General features: G+C 44.2%; 1 protein-coding gene across 1 annotated transcript in view; it reads right to left on the bottom strand.

The window, feature by feature from the left end:
• agmo (alkylglycerol monooxygenase) overlaps positions 1–26,172 on the bottom strand; it is a 41,411-nt gene that overhangs the window by 6,881 nt on the left and 8,358 nt on the right. The window contains exons 4-12 of the mRNA XM_049026999.1: positions 15,096–15,199; positions 14,341–14,436; positions 12,545–12,611; positions 12,000–12,065; positions 11,594–11,673; positions 8,018–8,152; positions 6,656–6,772; positions 4,476–4,558; positions 4,281–4,386 (exon numbers count right to left, since the gene is read on the bottom strand). Of these exons, the coding sequence (XP_048882956.1) occupies positions 4,281–4,386; positions 4,476–4,558; positions 6,656–6,772; positions 8,018–8,152; positions 11,594–11,673; positions 12,000–12,065; positions 12,545–12,611; positions 14,341–14,436; positions 15,096–15,199 (854 nt within the window). The remainder of the gene's footprint in view (positions 1–4,280; positions 4,387–4,475; positions 4,559–6,655; positions 6,773–8,017; positions 8,153–11,593; positions 11,674–11,999; positions 12,066–12,544; positions 12,612–14,340; positions 14,437–15,095; positions 15,200–26,172) is intronic.

Genomic DNA, 26,172 nt, shown 5'->3' with positions numbered 1-26,172 from the left:
ATCCATCCATCCATCCATCCATCCATTTTCCATACCGCTTATCCTACTGGGTCACGGGGGGTCCGGAGCCTATCCCGGAAGCAATGGGCACGAGGCAAGGAACAACCCTGGACGGGGGGGCAGCCCATCGCAGGTAAATGTAAATATGTATTGCCTCAGAGGAGCCGACTCCTGTTCCTGCCCACAGAGGAGTTGTTATAGATGGTTGCTGTCATGGACAGGAATCACCCCCAGTAGCGATCTTTATTGCAATGGAACTGAAGGAGTCGCTACCGGAAAACATTTGTTTGTCCGGCCTACTAGTAGGTATGTGTCAGGGTGCATAGTACTGTCCATAATGTTGAGCAGCTTGTGCAACATCCTTCTCTCCACAACCAACTCTCAGGGCTCCAGAACAGAGCCAGACTTCTTAATCAGTTTGTTCAGCTTCTTAGAGTCGCTTCTTAGAGTTCTTATAATGCCACTGCCCCCGACAGATGGCTGCATAGAAAACAGCACTTGCCACGACAGACTGGTAGATGATATGCAACATCTTGTTGGACCCACTGAAAGACTTAAGCTTCCTCAAGAAGTACAGTCTACTGGAAATAAACAATAATATAATAAACGCTCCCTTTGATCTTATGGTGGTAGAAGGGTTTGTGTGTCTCTGTGATCCTAGGAGCTCAAAGGCGAGTGCTTATTGGTCGAGCCTCCAGCCATTGGGACCAGCCAGGCATAACCTAATGGAATAACATGGGCCTGCCCCCTTGTTCAGTGCCTGTACATTGGAGTTCATCTTAATGACTAAAAGCATCACCTCCCTTCAATTTCAACTCAGGGAACGGGCTCTGACTCATGCCTGTGTGTACGCGCTGAAGACTAGGTCAAAGTATCCGGCTTTCTTGGAGACTTTGGAGGGGGGACTGGAAGGTGCCCTATTTGGGGACTCCATTGTTCTGCTGGGGGACTTCAATGCTCATGTGGGTAATGACAGTGACGCCTGTAAGGGTGTGATTGGGAGGAATGGGCTGCCCAATCGGAATCTGAGCAGTAAACAATTATTGGACTTCTGTGCGAATCATAGTTTGTCCATAACAAACACCATGTTCAAACATAGGGGTGTTGATAAGTGCACCTGGCACCAAAGCAACCTAGGTTCCAATTTAATGATCAATTTTGTAGTTGCATGGCTGGATCTGCATCCGCATGGTTTGGAAACTTGGGTGAAGAGAGTAGGCGAGATGTGAACTGATCATCACCTGGTGGTGAGTTGGATCCAATGGCAGGGGAAGATGCCAGACAGACGTGGTAGACCCAAACACAGTGACGGTGTGCTTGGAGTGTCTGGCAAAGCCCCTGTCTGGGAGATCTTTAACCCACACCTCCGGTAGAACTTTTCGTGCATCCCGAGGGAGTGAGGAGACACTGAGCCTAAGTGGACCATGTTCTGGGACTCCATTGCTGAGTCGACTGTGCAGAGCTATGGCTGTAAGGTTGTTGATGCCTGTCACGGTAGCAATCCCCAAACCCAGTAGTGAACACCAGTGGTAAAGAGAGCTGTCAAGCTGAAAAAGAAGGCCTTCCGAGCTTGGTTAGCTCGCGGGAGTCCTCTTGTGCCTCATTTACCCATAATGCAGCTGGCAATTACAGCTAGTGCTGTGACTAGAATGTTATTGCTACCATCAAAACCGTAACATCAAGCAGACAAGTAAAAGATCTTAAAGGATCTGTGACAATGCGCTGAAGCAAATAATATAATAGCTTTCAGATGTTGAGCTGCTCCCAAGAGTGGTTAATCACTGTCACTATGGAAAGTAAGAGGGGTCAGCGGCTGACAATAGATGGAAAGGAAGGGTCAGGCGGCGCGACCAGGTGCCTGCTGTGGCAAACTGTAGCCCATCCAGCAGCATCGGGGACTGACGGGTCACACCACGCCGGAATAGGACACGCCGACTCGGGGGGGACGTCCTATGGTAACATAAGCCCTCTGCTGAGAGATAAAGTGGTGCAGACTGTCCGTTGAAAAAGCCGTGCTCCCCGGCGGAATCCGTTCTACCGTTTCACATCATGTGTAGGCGGTAGCCGGGCCTTTCGACTTAGGGAAACTCAAATTACTCCACACTTTGCTTTTCGGGACTCTGCGTTTTTTTGGGGGGAAAGAAGATATTTCCTTTCCATCCCTCTGAGCTTTCGGATGATGTCATAAAAAAAAAAAAAAGTTTCCAGACTTTTAAATGATCGTGCAACCTCCTGAGCGATGTCAGTGTTTCCTCAGCCCTCATCCCCAGAGCACCAGAAGCCCCCCCCCCCCCCCCCCCCCGCCCACCCTTACAAAGGCAACACATGGGGCTAGTCCCTTCCCAGAGCAAACTGCAATAGAATCATCTGCAAATATCATAACTTAACCTACATTTCAGTTAAACTGTATGCAGGTGACCTTTATGATGTCTTTGAAAAATGACTAATGATCCTGATTTTCTGTTTGCATTGAGACCAGCGAGAGGAAAAAAAAATCAGGTTTATAGTTAAAAAAAACACCACACAGGAAAAACCTATATTTGAAAATATTATTAATGCCACCTCGCTAACTTTAACAGCAGTTAAAAAGCATGAAAGACAGCTAATTTCGTGGAAGAGGCACTTGAATGAAGGCTGAAGCGAAAGCGGCGGTTGGCTTTACAGCAAATGATACACTTAACACTTTAATACACTTCAACATCTAGTGAAAATATAACAATCGCTTGTCAGATGCCCTGGGGGCAATGAATCACAGACGCGCTTCATGAACACGGCGGGCCTGTGAATAACGGTTCAAAGTCCCACCATTAAAGAGTCGTTTTACACCCCAAGACAGGTGTATTTTTATTAGCCCCCCCCAGCCCCGACGGCGATGACTTCATCGGTGGGTCACCGCCAGGCCCAGGAATCCGCTGGGTAATTACTGGGGGACATGCAAGGATCTGGGCCGGCCCCCCTGGCCTGCCGTCTTCAAACACCCCAGCCCAAACCATGTGTTACATCATTAGAGTCCAATCACGACCCCCGCCGAACACAGGCATGGGCTCCATGTGTACCACTCAGACAACGGGGGGGAGGCATGGCCACATGGGTTTACTGGTCCAGCCTGCTGCTTTACAAGGGAAACCTCCAGTACAACAGTAAAGACCAGCACTAACTTTAAGGGGCTGTATATCACAGGAACGCCACTTAAATGTTGCAGCTTTCCCATCGAACGCGCATGAATATAATTATATTTTTTGCGGGTTTCCCACAGCTAATCGATTGGAACAACTTAAAACAACTTCTCTGCTCGAAATGAAAGCCTTGGTCATTCACATCAAGCCTCGGAGTACTACATCATCGCCTAATTTTAACTTCAGTACCATGGTTTCAATGGGTACAAGTTTAACGGCCGCTCAATTAAAATCGTTAAGCTAACTTACTGTACGTTTCGTAAATGGGCATGTTGAAACATTTAAAAATAAAACGGTACCCTTATGTATACTGACGTGAACTACAAATAAAAATCAATTCCGGGTCAGCTATACCGGCTGCGCAGAAGCCGGGTTGTAGGTTTTTGATATTTTTTCTAAATTTGAAAGTGTACGTTTTTTTAGCGCAATAAAATATTAATTGATCAGTTGCGAGAAACAACTGCCAGATCAATGTTTCTGTTATTATAAATAAATCCCTGATGTAAAAAAAAGAAGCAAAAATACACCCCCCCCCCTTTAACACCTGAGCAAGCAGATGTTTAGCAACGCGATAAAAAGGACAATTCAGCTCTCATGTGCAAATCTCATCAGGCCCCTCTAGTTAGCAGCAGACGTTTCTAATTGGATCCATGAGGGCGGCTCTCGGCGGGGCGAGGCGAACAGAAGGGGGGGGGGGGGGGGGTAATGAGGGGTCAGACGCGACCCGGAGCTGCTTCGCCGCACTGCCAGAAACCTACAGCAATTTTATGGTCAATTGGGCCACGCATCTGGAGTCATACATCACTGGCCCGGCAGCCAGGGCTTGGCGCCAGGCCGTAAGCTCACACACACACACACACACGCACACATGCGCGCGCCATCACACCTCAACAGGGAGTGTCTTCATCGGCGCAGCCCCCCAAAAACTGAGAACGATCACGCTCTGAAACGTCTGAAGGTCACTCTCGTCTACGCTCTGATCTGCTCAGTTTGCTGGGACCCCTCCCAGTTCACCCCTGGCATTCTCATTATGTATCCATACTTTTTAGGCAGGAAGTGATGGGCAGGAAGTTCCCAACCCCAGATCCAGAATAGTTCACCTACTTCAGTTGTTACAGACAGCATAGGTGTAAAGTGCTTCACGCAGTCGGTCTTGTAGAAAACCAGGAAGATGAGGCATCGGAACGTCTCCAAGATGGCCGCCTCATGCCTATGGAGAAAAATACACGTTTTTCTTTTACTGTAACTCCTGTCTTTAAAAAAATACAATTAGTTTAAGGGACAGGTGAGTGCACGCACCTCTGCTCGATGATGAATCCCAGGGTGGTGAGCGAAAGCAAGATGTAGCCGGTCATCAGCAGCAGGAAGGTCGGGGAAAGCATCTGGTTAAACGGCCAAAACCATGGAATTAGCACTGAGTGTCGCCGCACAGAGACGAACTGCACGCTGTTTTTAGTTTTACGTTGCTAATTGTGTAGCCCGTAAAAACTGTGTGGGAAACACATTACATGTAGCTATGGCTGGTTTAGCATAAGAACATTTCCTGCATGCCAGCTACAGGAAGCCGTCTGAGCAGGTGGATAGTAGCTGGAACACTTCAAGCTAAGCCTTTTAATTGAGGGCAGACCGGCAGCCAGACACCCATAGATGCCCGTGTGACATTTTTATGCGTTACGTTGAACGCATACGACACCAGCCATGCCAGATGGGGGCGGCGTCACTATAGCTACGACGTGCTGCATTGAAAGTGGACGATGCCACATTGAATATCCATCGGTCCGTGCATCTTGAGCCCATGCCCATCTGCAGTCCATCCCCCAGTATTCACTGGACAGGATACCAGTCCATCACAAGGCACATTCACACACACATACCAGTCCACAGAAATGGTACCTATGAATGAGTTTTGGAATTTCTCTCTTCTGTTTGGAGATGCCAGTTAGCTACATTTCCTATCAAAGTAATGTCAGATTATATTACGATATTCTGGTTTTCGCTACACTCCCCGTGCTGATTATTGACTAGAACATGCATTTCTATAATACCTCCATGCATAAGAAGGGAAGGACAGCCACAGACATGCGCATTGAATCGGTCACAGGGAACGCAAGCCAATCATCGTAAGACTCATGTGGACGCCTCAGCATTCATTTTGGGGGAGATGGAATCAGTGTTGAGGGATGCAGGCAGGCCGGTGAAAACACACAGTCAGTAGAAGATGACCAGCCGATGCTGTTCTTCTCTTAGGTGAGATTTCCACGCTCCCAGAACGGCTCCAACCTTTCCAAGGGATTGATCCAAGACAGTACTGGCTGAAACTCACACATTTCTCAGTTTTATTACCCTTTCAGGGCCCTAGTTGCTAATTTGCTCATCTGTATCTCCACCGGCATCCTTCAGAGGTTGAATACAAACAGAAAGACACATATGCCAGCCAGACCCTAAAAGCCAAGCAGAGATGGCTTCACATATTATTACTCTCGGGATCCTGAGATAACATAATTACTATTATTAAGATCATCATTAAGGTTATTATAAAGACCAAGCAGATGAGAAACATGCTCGGTTCTGTTGAGTCTGGAGATACCGTCTTAGCTAAGGACACAATAACACGCTGTAATTTCTTTGTGATTAAAGTGTCCAAGATTAACCTCTATAACTTAAAATGCCTAAAATAAAAGCATTACGTGGTCTTCCAAGAAGTTCCGCTAAGACCCATCAAATGGAACTATGAGGACTCCTGTGCTATTCATATGAAAAGCAAATTTACAAATCAATCAGTGCAGTTTATAAGCAAGCACCATCACTGTGAATTTTGGCAAATTTAACAAAGTTCTTTGTTGGATTACATGACATCCCAGTCAGTTTTGGTTCTCACAACTGTAACACACGAAGAAGCCTGTGCGGTTCCGTAATGACAAAAAATGTAGTTTTGGATATTTGGTCGTCATATGCACAGGTATTATTTAGAACCCAGACAGGAACCCCCATTTTGTTTTTCTATGAGAAACCGTGATGGATGGATGGTCCTCGGAGGCCGTCTGCCGGAGACCCGGGCGGCTCGACAATTATGTCGTTTGTGTTTACTGGGAGACCACCGAGCCGGCAGTCGCGTTGCCGCTCTCAGGGAAGCGAGTATTCCCGGGAAAGGCTGCCTCGCTGGCCACAACAGAGGGAATGCCACAGAGGTGGGAGTCGCACGAGGCGGGAGGCGAGGGTGGGGCGCCACATTTCGGCTAACCAAAACTATGCCTGGGGGAGACGAGGTTTCCAAAGATAACTGTTAAAAAAAACCCAAATTTATATCTATCGGTATTTCTTTAGCAAATTCCTTGTTAAGTTAGGAATTAAAGTTCCACACACCTTGTACTCAATGTTCCACCATTTTTTTGGGTCGCCTTCGACGGTTTTTTTTTAAGACAAAGTCCTAGAACGGTAGAATTAGGATAGACCATAAAAACAGGAAGGCGCGCACATACCTCTTTCATTGCGAACACGTTGTCATAAACACCTAGCAACAGACCAAACTGCAGCGTGACATAGGCCTGGAGAACCAGGGCACAGGATGGGTTGTGAGGTAGCTCCTTCCCGGTAATCTGCAAGTATAAGGAGAATATAGCTTATAGCATATAACAACATTTCTTACACTGCTAGACAGAAACAAGACAGAAATCCCTCATTTAACGTCAAATAAAAACCTCAAAATAAAACAGAGACTAATATTATTTACATCAATTATCATGGTCTAACAAAATATCCCATTGTTAAATGATTGTGAAATTAAATAATGAATATAAAGGTCAAGCACAGAGAATGTGCGGTACCTCATATAATGTCCCTGTTATGGTCCCACGTACGTGTGAAAAATACCGCTTCGTATTTCTGTCTCACTCTACAGCTATTGCATCAATTATTGCAGGTCTCTGGTCTCTGGAGCCTGTCTTTGTGGGGCCTGCTTAAGCTTTTTATCCATGCATGGCTTTTCCTTACATCAAAACCCCCCGTAGGTATTTTAGTCCGGGGCTCTGTTTTGCGTCAGACAGCGAGGTGTTCACTCCAGCCCCCCCCTTCTTTCCTCAGAAATATCAATGTGTGCAGTCTGTGCCTCTCTACGAAGCCTTTTAAGATATTTTTGTCAAATTTCTGCCCCCCTCCCACCCCCCCACATGTTTAGAATCACCAAGCAAACTTTAGTGCCAATTTAATTGTTAGGGAGAACGTGCGTTGACCCCCCCCACCCCCCCCCCCCGTTCGCCATGGAGGGTGAGTGGCGAAATATGTGCCCCAGTCAGCGCAAATTCAAAGCAAACCGCTGGGGCTCCCGTCGGGGCGAGTTCAGCCTGCAAGTAAGAGAGCCGTTTGATGGAGGGCCCAGCACCCACAAGCCTGCTATTTAGGGACAAGAGAAAATTAGCTCATTGTGTCCATTCCGGGCTCCACGCAGAATTACCCGTCCTCATAAACCCCTATTATGCTTCACGGAATACGTCTTTTATGGAGAGATCCTGCAGGCTGCTGAAATAAAACATCCTTCCCCGAAATAAAAAAATCCAGCCAAATTAACTTTAAAGGCATAGAAGTGTGCAAGACTTGCCTCGCTTCATAGATACCACATTCAAATAAAAAAAAAGAAAATTCTGCGATGGAGGAAAGTGTCTAATACCTTCAATAGATGATTAAGTATGTTGTACATATGGGTGTTGATCCTGAGTCTCTAACTCTCTCAGTCTCTCTGTCTGTCTGCCTGTCTGTCTGTCTCTCTGTCGGTCTCTCTGTCTGTCTATCTCCTTCATTCTCAAACTGCAAATTAGAAATCTCTGGAATAGATGCTTGGCGTGTACCTCTGGCAAGTCGGAGAGGCAGCCCAGCCTGGGTTTTCCTGGTTCCCATCCGGGCCCTTTCAGTACGACCGACAGCTTGTCTGTCACGCCTGGGCTGCTCCAAAATCTCCCCCACAAGTACGGATAGTAGAAGAACTAAAATGGGGAAAAAGGACAGAAATAGTCTATGCAGAGACACATTCATTTGCACTCCGATTCAGTCTCGTTATTTCTCTGTTACGTCTGGGGAGGCACGGTGGGAGCCTCCGTCCTGCGATGCGTGTCTGAAGGTTGCATCTTCTCTTCGCCACGCGTTGGTCTCCACTCTGTACTCCGGTTTCCAAAGACATGCAATTACACTAATCGGCATCTCCAAATTGCCCATACTGCGTGACTATGCCTGCGTGTGTGTGCCCTGTGACGGACTGGCACCCCATGCAGGGCGTTCCCCCTGTGCTCCACGCTTCCTCAGATATTTGATCCAGGCCCCAGCTGCCCTGCAACCCTGCACTGGATAAGCAGTTGCATAATGGATGGATGCATGTTACCTTTTTACGTTGCCATGTGTGATCGGTGATGAATCGATCTGCAGCAGCAGCGACCACAGTCCCGTTTAGATACATCTCCATTAATCCCATACGTCACGGCATCTCTGCAACCTCAGATTCTCGCCAGGAATAAGGCATTACTCACGCAAACTGCGCTAAGCAAAGTCAGAATCTGGGCAGTGGGACCGTTCAAGGACACCATTCTATCAGTGGTACAAAAGGTTGCATCATTTCCAGAGTTGTATTACTGGACTCCTTCACCTCCGCACGGTGGTTTGTTTAAAGCAGTAAACAATGTTATGGTTACAGCGGGGGGCGGGTGGGGCTGCTGAGGGGGAGGCCATATTTCTTGCAGTTTCCAAGCACCAGCACATAATGATTTTGTGACTGTGAGAATTCAAAAGGAATGTGCAGAGAGTCGTTAATTTGAATGCAAATAAATTGCTCATTCGGGTGGAGGACAGAGTAGAAGCTCAGCAGATACACTCTTGCTCCTGTGTTGTGTCCTTTTATTGAATCAGTACGCTATCAAATATTTACATGTTTATTAATATCTTATAAGTTTTTAACAGTGCCTCGCTGTTTCGAGAGATGCATTTCTCCTTTTCCTCCCGTCTTGCATAATGTAACTCAAACTCTGCACTCGGTTTATCATTTGTCCTCTTGCAGAGTGAAGGGAAGGTGGGATTAAAGTCAAGGAATGATGGGAAAGGCTGGTAGCTTTTTGGGGGGAAACAAAGACCACATGTTGAACCTTAAGATCATGTCTCAAAAAACTCCATAGAAACGGTGCATTTAAAAATAGCTAAGCCAACAGGATCTGCGCTGCAAGCCTGACGAGAGTTACCTCTTACCATCTTCCCTGCAATGATCATTATCCGAAATTTAGTTTGCACTCTTTAAAATAAAAAATATGCCATAGAAAATCTTATAAAATGCTGCATAGATTTTTGCATTGATGCTTAATAACATGATTAGTTAAACAGATAAATATTTATGAAGACAAATAGTGGCATCAGTATGTTTCTGGGGGGAAAAAAGTGAAAATAAACATGGATGTGGAAAGTTGATACGGTTAGAAAATAGAGCTTTTATTTGTAGGATCATGCCAGGCAGCAGCCTCCCTGAGGCTGGATATGATCCACGACTGGAGACTATGGGAAACCGCTCAGTATTCAAATGGAATCTGCATATAGCGGCCGGCTGAGCAGATGGGAGGAGTAACATAGAGTACAGCGGGCGGCAGTGACGCCTCTGTTATTAATCAGGTGGGGGAGTCAGGCACCATGCCTTGGATAGAGGAGCAAGAATCACTGACCGTGGACTAGGGTGGGGATTTTGGAGCATCATTCAGAAAGCAGTGATGAACATCCATCCATCCATTTTCCAAACCACTTATCCTACTGGGTCGCGGGGGGTCCGGAGCCTATCCCAGAAGCAATGGGCACGAGGCAGGGAACAACCCAGGATGGGGGGCCAGCCCATCGTAGGGCACACTCACACACCATTCACTCTCACATGCATTCCTACAGGCAATTTTGCAACTCCAATTAGCCTCAGCATGTTTTTGGACTGTGGGGGGAAACCAGAGCACCCGGAGGAAACCCCACGACGACATGGGGAGAACATGCAAACTCCGCACACATGTGACCCAGGCGGAGATTCGAACCCGGGTCCCAGAGGCGTGAGGCAACAGTGCTAACCACTGCACCACCATGCCGCCCCCCAGTGATGAAAAATGACATACAAATGAAATAATGCAAAAAGACAAAACTTTATTAATAAAAGCCTGAATTATACCCCAGTGATTTGTGTTATTGCCCGAGTTGGGTGATTCAGGTCCAGAGAGTAAAAGTTCAGACCGGGATTTTGTTTCAACCAACCAGTTGAGCATAAAGAGTCACAGTCACAGAGTCACAGAGTCCTCAACTGGTTGGTTGAAACAAAATCCCGGTCTGGACTTTTACTCTCTGGACCTTAATTACCCAGCTTTGGTTATTTCTGAGTGTTGCAATAAAAAAGCTACCATCCATCCATTTTCTATACAGCTCCTATTCAGGGTGACAGGGGTCTGAAGCCTAAGGGTGCAAGGCAGGGAACAACCCAGATAGGGGCGCCCAGCCATTGAGGGGCACACACACACCATTCACACCTACGGGCAATTTGGAAACTCCAGACAGCATAAGCATGTCTTTATACTGTGGGGGGAAACCAGACATGGGGAGAACATGCAAACTCCACACACATGGAGCCATGGAGGAGACTCGAACCCGGGTCCCAGAGGAGTGAGGCAATAGTACTAACCACTGCACTACTTTTTGAAAGCTACCAATCAACAATTTTTTTAGACTATATATTTTGTATATATTGTATGGTAATATATGTGCATTGTGAGGCAAAAAAAGCATATTGTCATGTGAGCAAGCTTTGACAATTTAGAAAACAATGAGGAGGCAGAAGTTTTTGAAAAGCAAACAGATAAGTGGACAAGACTTCATGGGCCCCACCTTCATGCCCCCGCGTTCAGCAGCATTCTGTGATGCTGAAATTATGTCTCAACTAGCTTTGTTTGCTGGGAATCATCTTCCTTAAAGCGCGTCCATCTTGCCACGTCAAACATGCAGCCGTCCTTCACAGCTTTGCACTAACCGATCGAATTTTCTTTATGATTTTCTCAAATTTTCTACTTTCTATTCTTTTATTTCCTAAAGAGAATCACTGAAAAATATAATGCAGCAATTTGCCGTAAAAGCGGTGGTGGGGGGTTTGGATAATTGTGACAGGGGCCCTAAAAAAATCTGGAAGATACTTGGATTGGGGGCCATTATGATCTGCTTTCATGGGGCCAAGATCTGGATCTAGCAGCACCCCTAGTTGTAAGATCAGTGAATATAATTTGAATTACTTGACTTATGAATGAAATTTGGGGGGGAAAACATTGCGTATTTCAACAATAACTTAATTAAAAACTACATTTCCATTCCCATACAACAAACACAGAACTTGACATCTAGCCATGTTTAGCAATGCATTTGTTTTGAGAACAAACCTGGATTGACATGATTTCAAAAGTGTTGATTGGATGTGTGAGTCCATAGATGATCTTATCAGTTTCGGGGGTAAACGTATCTAAAATGGGACATGGAAATCAATTCTGTAAGCGCATCATATAACAGCTTTAGTCCTCCAGTCAAAGTCACAAGCCAAAGTCATCATGTTGTCTAGGTCAATGTCCTTGATATGAGCAATCCTGGTTAAAGATTACATTAAAATACAGCCACTCTTTTTGCAAACTACTAGCCTGTGTGCAGTAAAGAGAACTATGCGAAAGGTATGGAAAAGACGAAAAACAGAAATGGTTGTACAAGAAGAACATAAGTTGAACATTCCATGTCCTGTCTTGGTACAATAAAGAATCACATGTCTGTATTACATATTTATGCAAAAATACTCACCAAATAGTCGATCCCATATAATAAGTGTACCACCATAATTCTTGTCAATACAGTAACGGTTCCTTCCTGTAGTTATATAAAGAGTAAAAAAAAAAAACTGTTAAAACTAAGCATTAGCATTCAGCCCTGTTTCTATATATGTCTGCATATATTTTGACAAGGGGTGGCATGGTGGTGCAGTGGTTAGCACTGTTGCCTCACACCTCTGGGACCCGGGTTCGAGTCTCCGCCTGGGTCACATGTGTGTGGAGCTTGCATGTTCTTCCCATGTCGTCGTGGGGTTTCCTCCGGGTACTCCGGTTTCCCCCACAGTCCAAAAACATGCTGAGGCTAATTGGAGTTGCTAAATTGCCCATAGTTGTGCATGTGTGAGTGAATGGTGTGTGAGTGTGCCCTGCGATGGGCTGGCCCCCCATCCTGGGTTGTTCCCTTCCTCGTGCCCATTGCTTCTGGGATAGGCTCAGGACCCCCCGCGACCCAGTAGGATAAGCGGTTTGGAAAATGGATGGATATTTTGACAAATGATAAAGAGAGAACATCCTTACCGTGGTGAACCCGGTGATGACTGGGGGTGTTCAGAACCCATTCCAGGGGACCCAGTGTGGTTACCAGCTGAGGGAGGGAGACGGGGATCACTGCAGGCCCACAGCGCACAGCGACTGCACTCAGATCAGCTGAGAGCGTGAGACAGTAACCCTCTCGCGTAATATTGGGATGATGCTCTTACTAAGTCCTAAATCCCGACTACTGATCTTGGGAAAATATTGAATTAAAATATCCCATTTTAATACATTACAGGTAATTTCTGTCTTACACTTTACACTTTTCAGTTAAACACATCGCTATCAAGTATAATTACAGCTCCAGCAGGTATATTGTTAATCTGTCACGTAAAGCTACAAAAAGTATTTGAAGAATGATAAAATAACCATTATAATAAGAATAATAATTGGTCAAAGAAAAAAAATCTCACAAAAAAACAATGTAGCTGATGGTGAAGTGATTATATATCCAGACTTGAACGTACTGAAAGTTCATCAAGTTCAGGCAGCTTAGTAAATAAAGAATAAAGCTTATTTCAGGTGTTTTGACCCCAAATGTTTGTTAAGCGCAGTCAGAGTCTGCTGAAAACACGGCAAAAACAGGAGGGGCTGGAAATCGTAGGGACCCGAACGGCCTCCTCAAAAACTATGTATAGACCTAATCTCTTTTAAATGACATGCTACCTGCCAATAAATTACTTGGCGCAAAGAATCTAGACATAAAAACAAATTACATCCTTTAGAAAAACACAGCTCTTCACAATTTCGTTAATAGCATACTACAATTACCGTGATGGCTGGCAAAAGCGTAGTCACGCTTCTGTTTGCGAGCTTTTATTAAGTGTCATTACTTTTTATTAAGCGGAGATTTGATTTTATGAACGCGAGCATAAATTCTTTGACTCTGAACCTACTGGGAGGAAGTGAGGGAGACAGACACTTGGCGAGCTCCTTCCCCCGAGTTTCTCAAGATGCTCTGTCATCTGTTTATCGTCCAATCACGTGGAACGTAGCGACAGCGCAGTAAATAACACTCGGCCGTCCATAGCGTGCCCGAGGATGCCTGCGTCCAGGCACAGATGCGTTCGTCTTTGGAGAGCGGTTTTTAAATGCACGGTGGAGAAAAGCCACGTCAGCCCTAAGGTCGGATGTCCTTCGTATAAACGAGACTCAAGGTGCGTTAAGTGCTTTTCGTCAGCATTTCCTCTGGATGCCACTGAGGAACGAAGAATTTATCCGCTTGTGTTGCACGTGACGCATAGTCAGTCTCCCTACTGCACACTGAACATGGTGTCTACATCCTGAGTGGCTCTGCCACGCCATTCCTCATGGTCGCCTCCAGTTTTACACGCTATAGTACATCCTGCAAGCCAGGCTCAGAAAACGCGATGCACTTAGGCCTCCACGTTAGCGGTGGCACCTCAGGTGGACTGGGATACGAGTTTCCATGTGGATGGTATGTCATGGTGTAGAGTTACCAGTGATCCCCAAACATGACTACTGTTGGTGAGCAGATTACATAGATGGACCCATAAAACCGAAATCTTACAGTCATTGAAATTTTCTACTTTGAAGGCATATGGAACTACTAGTGTATTACTCTAGCATTCGTTCAAAATGTAGAATTACGCTAAATCAAAATACATAAGCTATTCTTTCAGGCACATTAATGATTCATTAGTATTATTATGTTTATTATTATTCTGCTGCTACAGTCACTGGTTATTAGCGCACCTCCAGCTTCACACATAGGAGCTGTAGTTTGGTTTGCAGCATGGATGTAACGTGCATGGGCTCACCTCTGTGTGAATCCAGAACTGGTACAGGAGGTTAAACTGGACGTGGACCGCAAACACGGAGGGAGGAACAGCCAAAGCCATCGGGAGGTAGAAAATCTAACCAGAAAAAAAGGAAACTGTTCTCACAAAACGGCACTTGACTTTTGTGACACTTCAAATTCTATGTTCTGAAATTCTTTACTTCGATTTTTCTTATGTCATGAACCAGATAATCAAAATACAGTTGTTCAGAATTCCAGTGCATTTCTTTGAACTAGCATCCTGCAAGAAGTAGCCTAATTTTGGCGATGTTAATACCGACACTGCATGTTTACCACTCATGGACAATGTTACGTGTTTGTGGGCAATTTAAGTACTATACGGAAATATTTTGGATTCCATAAAGACGATATTGACCAAAAGCAAGTGATCTGTCAGCACTGCTTTGCGTCGGCACAACTCGTAGCTACATCACCAACTTCTTCGACAAATTCTATTGGTAGACAATAGCAAATTCTATTGGTAGACAATTACAAATTCTATTGGGCTATAGTTTATTTTGGGTAAAGTTTCAACTGTTTCTTTGTTTTATAAATATCGCAATATTTATCGCAAAAATTTCAAATGTTGCAATGTGATTTTTTTTTACCCATATCATGCAGCCCTAACTTTAGTGGTATTGGCTAAACTTGTTTTTTTTTAATATAAACATTAGTAGCATTTATTACAGAATGTGTCACATTTGAGTCTTGCGACGTCGCAGATGTGCGTCTTACCCAAGACCCCAGCTGCTGCGTCGCAGACTGCCTCAGCGCTGTGGAGAGGTTGTAGTCTTCGGAGCTGTGATGGACTTGGTGGGCAGCCCAGAGTATGTTCATCTCTGCAGGGCGTCGAGGATGCAACACAACATTCACTGAAGGCCAAATATGATCAGTGATCTAATTTTCAGTATATTTTATTCACACTGGTGGGTACCATTTTTTTTTTTTATTTTGACATCTTGATGTCCTGAAGGTTTCTCATGGTAGACCAAAGACAGCTGAGATTGGGGCAGTGTCTGGCTATCAGAAACAGATTGTTAAATATTGAATAACATGTGTGTCAAATCCAGAAAGCTCTCAGTAGGGCAGAAAAACCAGCAAAAGCATTTCTGTTGTCACCAAAGATTATAATCAATGACAAATCACTGGGACATTAAAAATGCCTGTTGATACCAGATCCAGTTTCCATGACATCTCCAATGGTTTCCGTATTTTCTTTTGTAATTTGTTACTGAACCATGTAAACATGCCATTATAAACAAAAAGGAGATATAAAGTCCCAAAACACAAGGGTAGAATAGGCCTAGAACAGTTAATGAATAATGGAATAAGAGAAATTTCAATTTTTACAGGGAACGTAATCTGTATAAAGCAAGGCTTAAAGAAAAAAAAATCTTGCAGCCTCATTTATAGTGATATGAATTGTACGATATGACAGCAGGACATGACAGGATAAGTAAAGCAGCAAGCATTTACCTAAAGCCCGCAAGCACACAAGAATAGCCCATGCAGAGTCATGATATTGCAGCATTAATCTCTGCTCTTCATATGAATATCCAGCCGAACACACTTGTTAAGTTTCACTGGAAGTTTCCGGACCACCAGTCCTGTATGCTTTGGCAAACCAAATGCTTTGGCCCCCCCAAAAACGGAACTAACTGTATTTTTGGCCAGACCACAGACCCGTGTAGGTTATATCTCATGAAATGCATATTTTTCAGCAAAGATCTCATGCTAAATGTAAGAAAAAAATAAACAAAACAGAGCATAACTTGTGAGCATAACATAATTTGTGTCAGTTCTGTCAAAAGGCAGCCAATAATTTGCCTTTCCAGTTTGATTTTCGGAGTTCAAATAACACGGCCTTATTTAAAAAATGTAACAGATGTGGTTTCAACAAGCAATTACTACTTCCGCAAAAACAGGACCGCATCACCATCATTTTTAAAATGCAATCGCATCTGAAGACCTACTCGGGGATGTCAGGGACGGAGAGCAACTGTACCTTGAAAGGGGCACTTCGAAAGAGTGAGGCCTAAAGACAAGCCGCTTCTGCGTTCTTTCCAAACACGGAAGCCCTATCGGGACGGAGCGAAGTTAAAAACTCAGCGTACCCGATGCGGCCCACCTGAACAAACAGAGAGCCGAGGGAGGAATGCCGCCCCGCGAGCCTCTGCTCAAACCGGCGTGACAGAGAACCACGGGATTCCCAGCATGGTCAAAAATCAACACCCCTAATTCCACAACCGACAGTCTACAAGGACCCCGAAAGTATGGTGACGTCTGCCATAAGCTATCACACTCCAGGCACTTCCTATTTCAATACGTTTGGGAGAAGTACTTTGGCTTCTTTTGGAACGCGTTATTTTTATCCAAACAACAGAAGTGTATTTATATGTTTCATGTGGTGTTAAATTTGTTGTTAATGAAACGATCAAAGGGGATGACTCACTGGGTAGCGATATTTGAAGTGCGGCACACATGCGACAGGGAAACCAGGCCTAGCTATTCCATGGAAGACTCTCAAACAAAAAAAAATCACGGCGGAAAAGGCTATGCCAATTTGTTTTCACAAGCGTTACGAGAGCTACTCAACTTTTTTTTCTTTTTGCTAAGCTTGGGAGTTGCTCGTGGGCCAAAATATTCTACGAGAGACATCCACTTTCCTGTATCTCTGTGCTACAGTTTCTTTGTGCCCCTCGGCCAACGATCGTGACTCAAAATTTTATTACCCATAACTGCTGGCAGCACATTGACATTAAATTTCTCAGTAAGGCTGATGGCGCTGCACTGACAGCATTTATACAGGTTTCAGCCCTCATTCTAAATCGACCTGAATATATAATAAAAAGGCAGTCTCTCTAGCTATAGGTCACAGTAATTTCCTGTCATCGTTAACCTGCTCAGCGAAGATTCATGCACATTATTTGTGACCTTGTCCTGCTCGGGGAAAATGAGAATGCTAATCTAAATCACAGGAGATATTCCAATATTATTGAAATACATAAAATGTACATAAAAACTGAGTGTCAAGTTATGAGCAAGTCAATAGACATATAGACATATATAAAAAATATTCAATCAGCCAAATATACAAGTAAATGTAAGTAAAGTGGTATCAGAGGCAAATGGCTCATGAAATTAATTATTGCTAATCGACATCTAAGGATCAAGGAGGTTTTTAATAAAATGCGTAAATGCTTTCTTATTCCGCAAACTTAAACTTTACAACAAAATCATCCCTTTCAAAGCGCAGTGCACACAGTCCACCTCATGCTCTCTAGTGCCTTGTTTGGTGGTTTCCTTTTGATTGGCCTGAGACGGAGAACGGGATCCCCCAAAGCTGGTGGTTTGACCCCGATGTTACGCTTTGCTGAGAGGAAACCCTCAGATCGGGCGAACGGACTTTGCTATGGCAACTCAGACCAACCACCAGTAGTTCAGAGGAATGAGACATTTTGAACAAAATTGATACTCTTATCATTACGATATTGTAAAAAAATACGATAAATGTATTAAAAAAACAAGCTGAAATTGACTTCAAAAAACCTCACCCGAGAAGCGTAAAAACCAGAGAAAACCAACCTTGTCATCTGGTAAGCTTTTAAGGTCAGAAGGTCATTATAAAGTTTTTAAAAAACCTAAAAGGCTTAGTATTCGATATCTCAAAGACGTTTATGTGGACTTTTACAATTCCTTCTGTCAAATCTCACACGTGAACGAAATAACTGCCCCATAAAAACACACACACACACACACACACACACACGCACACACACACACACACACACACACACACATGCACACACACACACACACACACACACACACACACACGCACACACACACACACACACACACAGACACACACACACACACACACACACACACAGACACACACACACACAGACACCAGGCAGATAATTCAGCCATTGTTTGATTCTGCAATCCCTCTTCCAGTTTCTGGACAGCGAGGCGTAAGATTGATGCGGAGTGTCACTGGTAGGAAGCATGAACCGCTAGGCTTCACTGCAACCCATGTCCTCCCTCCTCCAGCTCAGCGGGACGCCACATAGTTTGGCGGCCGGCCTTCAGATGGGAAGCTCTTTAATGGTGAGAACCCCTACCACAGAAAACCTTTTCCCACAAAGTGTGGACGCCAAGGCTTGCAGACTGTGCACCCTTCCTTCACCGGAAAAAGGATGGGAGCATTGAAATAGCGCAAGGCGACTGCATGAGCACAAACTTTCCATTCATGTAGTATGAAGTGACCACACAGATTGTGTTTGCGGCAAGACATGGCACAGCAGTACTACCTGTCATTGCAGTTAAACTCATTGAATAACGAAAGTCCATTTTTTGTTATTTTTGAGACTACACTAATGACCTGTATCAGACTTCGTGATGTCACAGTATTAGGGACCAAAACTCACTCAAATAACGTTTGTTACATTTGCCAAAACTCACAAAATCCACTGAAATTTTCTTGAAAACTTCCCCGGTATATTGAGTGACTTTTGTAACTTTGATATATGGAAAACGGGATTCAAATCAGCCAACTGTTTAAAAACAGACTTGATGCTGTGAATCCCTAAAGATAATGTTGATATTAAAACTTTTTTTTTCTATTTCTGAACTTTGAACAGACAATGATAGCTGGTAAACAGCTTTGGTTCAGCAAAGAATAAGAAAAAGCCAAGTTTAGCCTAATTGTTAATTTGTACTTTCCTTAGAGGCACATACCAGTAATCTACCGAGTAGCCAGTCACCCTGCCGTTCATATTATAAACAGCCTGCAAAGGCGTTTGGTTCTTGCAGGACAAAGTCCTCACAAGGAGCCAACTCAAACAAGGACCATGCCCCGGCAAAGTGGACAAGCCATTTAATGTCAGGGCAGCAGATTGTGTCGGTTCCTTGGATAGGAACGGAGGGAGCTTTTGCCCACATTTACATCCCTGCGCCCTCGTGTTTATGATAAAAGTAGCTGTCGACATTTAAACGTTGCCACTGAGTATGGCGAACCAAAACAACACACCCCGTACTGAGAGGTCAGCAGCGCTTCAATACTGAATCACACTCCAAGTGTTTGCTTAAATGGTCATGTTTCCTCTCCTACCCACTGAAACGGGGGGTATTTGCTGTAAGCTCAACATTTCCAATAAGCCTTTTAAAGCCACCGCAATTATTTGTATCAGCGCTTCCACAATATATGTGGGGATGCTTTTCCTGCTGTGCAGCACGAGATTTTATTTATTTATGCATGAACAATAATGCAACATAAGCGCAGATCACCATTTAAACATTCTGCTACTGTATCATTACATGCAAACATTACTGGCAGACATAAACCCTTTGTATATACTAGATAATTTTGATATGACTGCTGGGTACAATATCATCATTTCTTTAGAATCGAAAAATTCATCACTCATCCATCCTCTAACAGCTTATTTTATTCCGGGTTTCCAGATTGGGGTTAACCCTAGATGAGATGTCAGTTCATCGCAGGGCCCATACACACACATATGTCGTACTCCATAGGCAATCGGTTGTATTAAGCTACATGTGAATCACATCACGATTTCTGCGTGGCAGCCATTTTACCAGGGAATGCTGAAAATGTCATTCCTGAGATGCAGAAAGTTTGATGTTTCTTTTCAGTGTTAAAGAAAATTTATAGCAAGTGCTCAGGACCGTAAAAAGCTGCATTTTGTTCAGGCGAAGGGGACTGAGCCATTTCTTCATAACATTTGAAGGAAATAATCAACCACACAAAGTCTAAATACACGCGGAATGAGGCACAATCGCTGTATTTTTCTGCCCTATACTGACATTCAGTCAGCAATATAAGTCTATTTCACTCCATACTTTACAATACGTACAGATCTCCAACGTAGCTTCGTTCACTAGATTACTGTCAAAGATGGTGATAGGCTATAATTAATTTTTAAATGATAAATAAATCATTTAAAAACTTTAAGTCTGGTGACATTTTATTAAGTATTTTAAACAATTTAAATACATAAAATACAATCACTCGAAGCATCACAAATCACATGTGATTTGTTTTCATTCAAACAAGAGTACACAAAGGTGAATAAATACGGACTATTTAACTATATTTAGCTCTGCCTGTAACAAAAGGCTAAGAATGTGCCCCTTCTTGACAGCAAGTTCAATTCCTTTTAGCCAAGCTTTCCGTCACCTTTCCGATAGTTCTTCTGTTTCTTTACGTTGATTTTTATGAACAGAAGGTATACAAATGAAACTCAGATTCGCGTATTTCTTGCTGCTCTAATTTACTCGTTCCCTGGTAAAATGGCCGCCGCTTCATTTATGCGTACTTCAGTCAATGGCGTCAGCTTAACACCACCCATTCCCAGCCACCAATTAGCTTCACCGCTTCTTTGGGCTGTGGGAGGAGCACAGGGTAACAAGAGGGAACGTACAAAGAAAACATGCGAACTGCAAACATTCAGAGAAAAAGCAGAATGCAAATGCCCAACCCTAAAGGCGTGAGACAGCAGAACGAACTACACAGTGATGTTCAACATCAATAAAGGTTAAACTATTCTGTGCAACACTACATGGTGTAATATGCTTGTCTTACAAACCCCAGGATGTGCAGGTGTGATTTAGGAATGTTTCACAGGTGGCACTACTGCATTAAAAACAGCCTTTTACATGAGTCACTGTCCGTATTAATTAGCGCTGCACAATAAAACTTTACTTTATTAGCATCGATTTGCAAAAACTAGTTCCACATCAGGCCAGCGTCACCTTCATTCTTCAAATTTTTTGCATCATTCATTTTCTTTTCATCATTTGTTATTTTTTTCTATATCACTCGGTCAACACCGCAAATATCAAAGGTCGCCCTTCAGTCTCGAACCCAAGGATTTACTGCCTTCACAGGTGACCTTGAGAGCTTAAGGGAGAAACTCTGAAAACCCAGGGTGAGCAGTCTGTGGCCTTGGGACGGCTAGATGCTGCTAAACGGGAGCATGTGAGTGCCAGTGCGAAGCAACAGTTCCAGCTGTCAGCCGAAGGTGGATCACCGAGGACTCAGACCCGTGACAGGGCTCTTTTAAGCAAGTAGAGCACATGAGGGCAGTAGAATCCAAGCCTGTGGGATCAGAGGAGGAGGGTGAGATCACTGCGGTTCCCGCGGCGCGAGCGCGTACAGGCCCCGGCTCCAGCAGACCACGCCACAGCAGATAGTTGGCCATTGTTGATATTATTGCAGGGTCCCAAAGGCCCCCCTGTTGTGCTGCTCTGAGCCTCCACATCCTGACCGCTCTGATTCTTTTGTACGCCCTCCAACCTGCGCGGCCAGGAACTTCCAGTCAGGGCCAAGATTTATGAAGCCCCCACGGTCAGGGTTAACGTCGCCACATCAGCCGAGGATCTCTTCTTAAAACAATAACATCCAGCCGCGGGGTCCGCTGGGACTGCTTTCGGCGGCATGGACGCGATCTGTTTGTCTCAGCCGCACCCGCCGGCTCGGCACGGGGCGTTCGGAAGAGAGAGGCACCAGAGACACAACCCACTGTGCCACGTCCAGGTCTGCACAAAACCAAACCGAACAAAGACCCAAGTTTAACCATCTACGATTTATTTAACCCAACTGGTTAGGAATTAGTTAGGGGTTTCCGTTTCTAACAATGCTATCAAAATCTACATCCTGTGACACACTACAAAGCCTCAAAATGTCTTTCTTTGTTTTTGTACGAAGGTCTGTAACCAAGAAAAGACTTGGCCCTTACTTTCACCAAAATAATGATGTTTTTCCCCTCTTGGATGTTCGTCATATTGCTGAGTTTAAGTAACTGGACACTGAAACTGTTACAGGCAAATGTTATTCCACTTAAATGCTCATTACTGAATGACTATACTTTAAACGTATACTAGCTACAGGAGTGTAGACAGAATGTTATGCTTCACACCCAAGGCTTATTAACACATACATAATTTCAAAACAAGTATTACTTGCACACTTTAAATAGTCACGTACTCTTCACACCACTTCTAAATACAGTAAAGACATAAAATTTAATACGTATATAACGTAGCATGCGGGCCGATACTGATAATAGCAGCACATAACGACATGTGGGCATGACTCATAACGGCATCAAGTCCCGGGACACTAGGGACCAAACGGACTGTGACGGGGAGCCACGGACGAGCAAAGCCGCCCACACACGGGGATCCGCCTCAATGCTCCAGCGGCCTCCAAGCCCCCCCCCCACAATGATAAAAGCGAAAGAGCGTAACATTCTATAAACGGCAGGATCACAGCGAGGAGAGTGAGTCAGGCTCATGGCCATGCTGGGGTCCGACACAGCATTTATGGCCGTTCCGGCCTCCGTGGGGCCACCTGTTACGCTTCTCAAAACCTGCCCCCTTAGCGGCGATCAGGCAGGCCGTACCCTGACGCACGCAGAGGCATGACTAAGCACCTACAGCCCAGAACACCTTCCTAATTTATCCAAGCTTGTTTAAGGTGCTTAATACCTATTTTCGGAAATGTTAGGACATGTGCTGTGGGTGTTGATTTTATTTGGTATCAGTCACTCGAAATACCTGTATAGGACTCTATGGGATGCTTGAATGACTTTTTTTTTTAAGTTCCCCCAACCACGTGGCTCTTACCCTCTCAGGACCTGCACAACAGCCTGAAGATGGTCAGTGAGGTTGTTTTTTAAAAAAAAAAAAATTTTTAAATGGCTTTTGTCTCATACGGCAGCGACCATCTTACTGATTTGTTGAATCAAGCCGGACGTGTTTTCATGGCCCAAAAGCTTTGGTTATATAACAATATAACAAACTAACAACATAACACAAAAGACCTTGATTCTTGCTGGCAGAAGCCCCATGACAGTGCACTGTAGCTTAGACAGCACCTGCATACTTTAGCTATATATTCATGAGCGTTAAGGTTTACGAACACAAAATGCAGTGCTGTAGCACTGCCACACAGTGATAATAAGCAATTAATGCTTAATATTCAATTGGCTGCACTTAACTGGTCCGTGAAGACACTGGAATCATATATGCTACAGAACAAATAGAGAGCTTATCAAAGCCTGTAGAAGGCTTTTAAGTTTTAGCAATTTAAGTCGCATGGACATCAATATTAATATTAAGAACATCAAACAGACCAGCTGAGCTTATTTTTAAGCGACAAGGTATAACATGGTTCTTGGTACAACAGATGATATTTCGCAGTAAAACAGGAGTGATGGTGCAGCTTTACAGGCTGAGATCCTAAAAATAAAACCAGACAGGAATGGCAAATATTCGGCTCAGTATCAGGGCAAATATAGGCACTTAATTGTCAAATAATTCAATAAGATCAACTGACATTCTCTTGGGATCCGTACAGGGAGCCACCAGTTTACAAATGAGATTCGTTGCCTGAGTCAGTCTTTAAGTCGATTTTGTAGGTATGTTGGAAAAACAATAATACAGTATGTAATAATGATGACGATAAAACAGTAACAATAAAAGTAACTACCTACAGTATTGTACTGTACCTCCAGTTCATGACACAAATTTTCCTTCATTATTACGAACCATTGTATTTATCTAAAAATTTTTATATAATATGCATTATGGCAGTCTGTTCGTAAGCTGTCCGCAAGTCGGATGTTCATAACCCGAGACTGCCTGTATGTGGTTATATCCGGCTTTATTTGTAAATTTGCTATTATTTGTAAAAGTCAAGCCATTTTAGAATGCAGGCCATATTTATGAACTATTATCTTACTAAAGAAGATACATTTCTGCATGTATGCTTCGCGAAGAACTGGCTCCACGTACATGATGCCAGCAGCCTCCAGGCACCATTGTGAGCCTGGGCAGGATAAGCGGGGGGGGGGGGGGGGGGGGGTCTAGGGAGATGGCTGGATGGATTATTTGACTAAAGCAAATCAAGTCTAAAACTTAATCAATAAATCATTAATTACCAGGTGGTAAGTTGAGAAGATCGCCTTCTCAATTTAGGCAAAGCCACTCCCACATAATTACACAGGCTTTGAACATCCCAATCATGTTAGACGAGGTCAGATGCATGTCCAATCAGAGGGAATCTCTCACACTCGGCTCTAATTCAGCAGGATTCCCACGCATTCTTCATACCAACGAATCGTTTTTGCCGTAATAAACGCAATATTTAATGCGGAATGGTCTCTAAGATTTTCTTACCAATAAGCTTCTTCTTTGATTAACCGGATGAAACAAATACAGCCCGGTAACTACGGACATTTCAGTCACTATAAATATGGACATTAACACTTCGCACACATTAAAATGGCATTTTAATTTGAAACTATTTTTTCACAGCCACAGCTATAGAATGTTTTTGCCCCCCACCGGGGCAAATGGCACAATGAGGCGGAGCAACCATAACCGGGCTCTGGCACGGAGGAAGAAAAGGATACGATCGCTTCCCTCTAACAGAGTGGCATTACCCTCCCCACAAACCCCGCCCTTGTGTGATGACAACACCCTCCCCCCCAAGACAGGCCAGCGGCTAACGCAGAATGCGGAGGGTGCGGAGCTTGGGGCAGTCTGAAAGCCGACGGGGGGAGAGTCGCGGGTCGCGTGCGGGCGGCTGGCTTCGCGGAGAAGGATGGCAGGGACAGATGGCTGGAAAAACGAGGGACGCTGCTGGAAAATAACACAGCGACTGGAAAAATAAAGAAAAAGAAAAAAACAGCACTAAGCTAAAACGGCCCCGGGCACTGGAAAACTGCTAGCAGCCAGAACGGCGGGGCCTGCTACACTAACACAAACACACGTGCCCATGTACAGTGCACAGTACACTGCACATAACAGGTAGCTAGCCAAGTTGCATGCTAAAAGCCACTCAAACACACGAGGCGACCGGAGGCCCCACGACCATCCAATGATTTTATTACTTAAACAGCAACTCCGACGCAACTTGAGAACCTCATGCGTTGCTTCTCATGTTTGCTGGCACAGGGGGCTGCTCTGCAAAGCACTTATTCTGTTTTCATATGCAATAAATATAACATTTTCCAGTTATGTTTTTCTTTTGTGCCAGACGCGATGTTTCGTACGATTAGCCGTGAGCCTTTCAACATCATCCTGCCTCCTTCTGCACCTTGAATACAGAGCTCTGTCTATATTTGAGGTGCATTTCATACATTTTCCACTGGATACCTACCAGCAAAGCTGGCTGCTGATTACTAAAAACATGACATTTTTCGTCTCTGTGTATACAGCGCTCACACAAGGTCAGTACATTATGATTGCACGTAATAGTGCTTTATAATCACATTTAATAGTTTCACTACTGGAGACAGGAATCACATTACACTGCATTTTATAAGAGCATCGAATGAGCCTCCATTCAAAGCCGCGTTTTTCTGACGTGGAGCTGAAAAGCCGGGGGCAGTAAGCCCACAGTGGCCCTGCATCTGCGTTTTCCTTCCCTCGATTCAATAAAGACGACCTCAATAAAGGCCGCACAGAATTTTTTCACTTTGAACGCGCTCTGCCAGTGGCCTGCTTTGTAGTTTCCATTTCTTAACGACGAGCACCATCTTTTAAGGGGACAACTAGGAGGAGGAAAATATGGGGCAGCTGTAAAAAAACACACGACTAATGAAACTGAGCCTTCATACTTTACAGTCATTCGTATTGTTTTAAAGGTAATGCTTGCCTGATGTTCTATTTATGCTATTTGAAATTACTTTAATTGCACCTCCATTCACTTTACATCCATTTTGATATAAAATAAAGCTGCAGCTTCTCATTGAGGAATCTCATATTTTGCACCAAT

This window comes from Brienomyrus brachyistius, chromosome 9 (genome assembly GCF_023856365.1).
Source record: "Brienomyrus brachyistius isolate T26 chromosome 9, BBRACH_0.4, whole genome shotgun sequence".
Classification (NCBI taxonomy): domain Eukaryota; kingdom Metazoa; phylum Chordata; class Actinopteri; order Osteoglossiformes; family Mormyridae; genus Brienomyrus; species Brienomyrus brachyistius.
The sequence above is the reverse complement of the archived record's forward strand: the minus strand, read 5'-3'. Positions and strand labels throughout refer to the sequence as shown.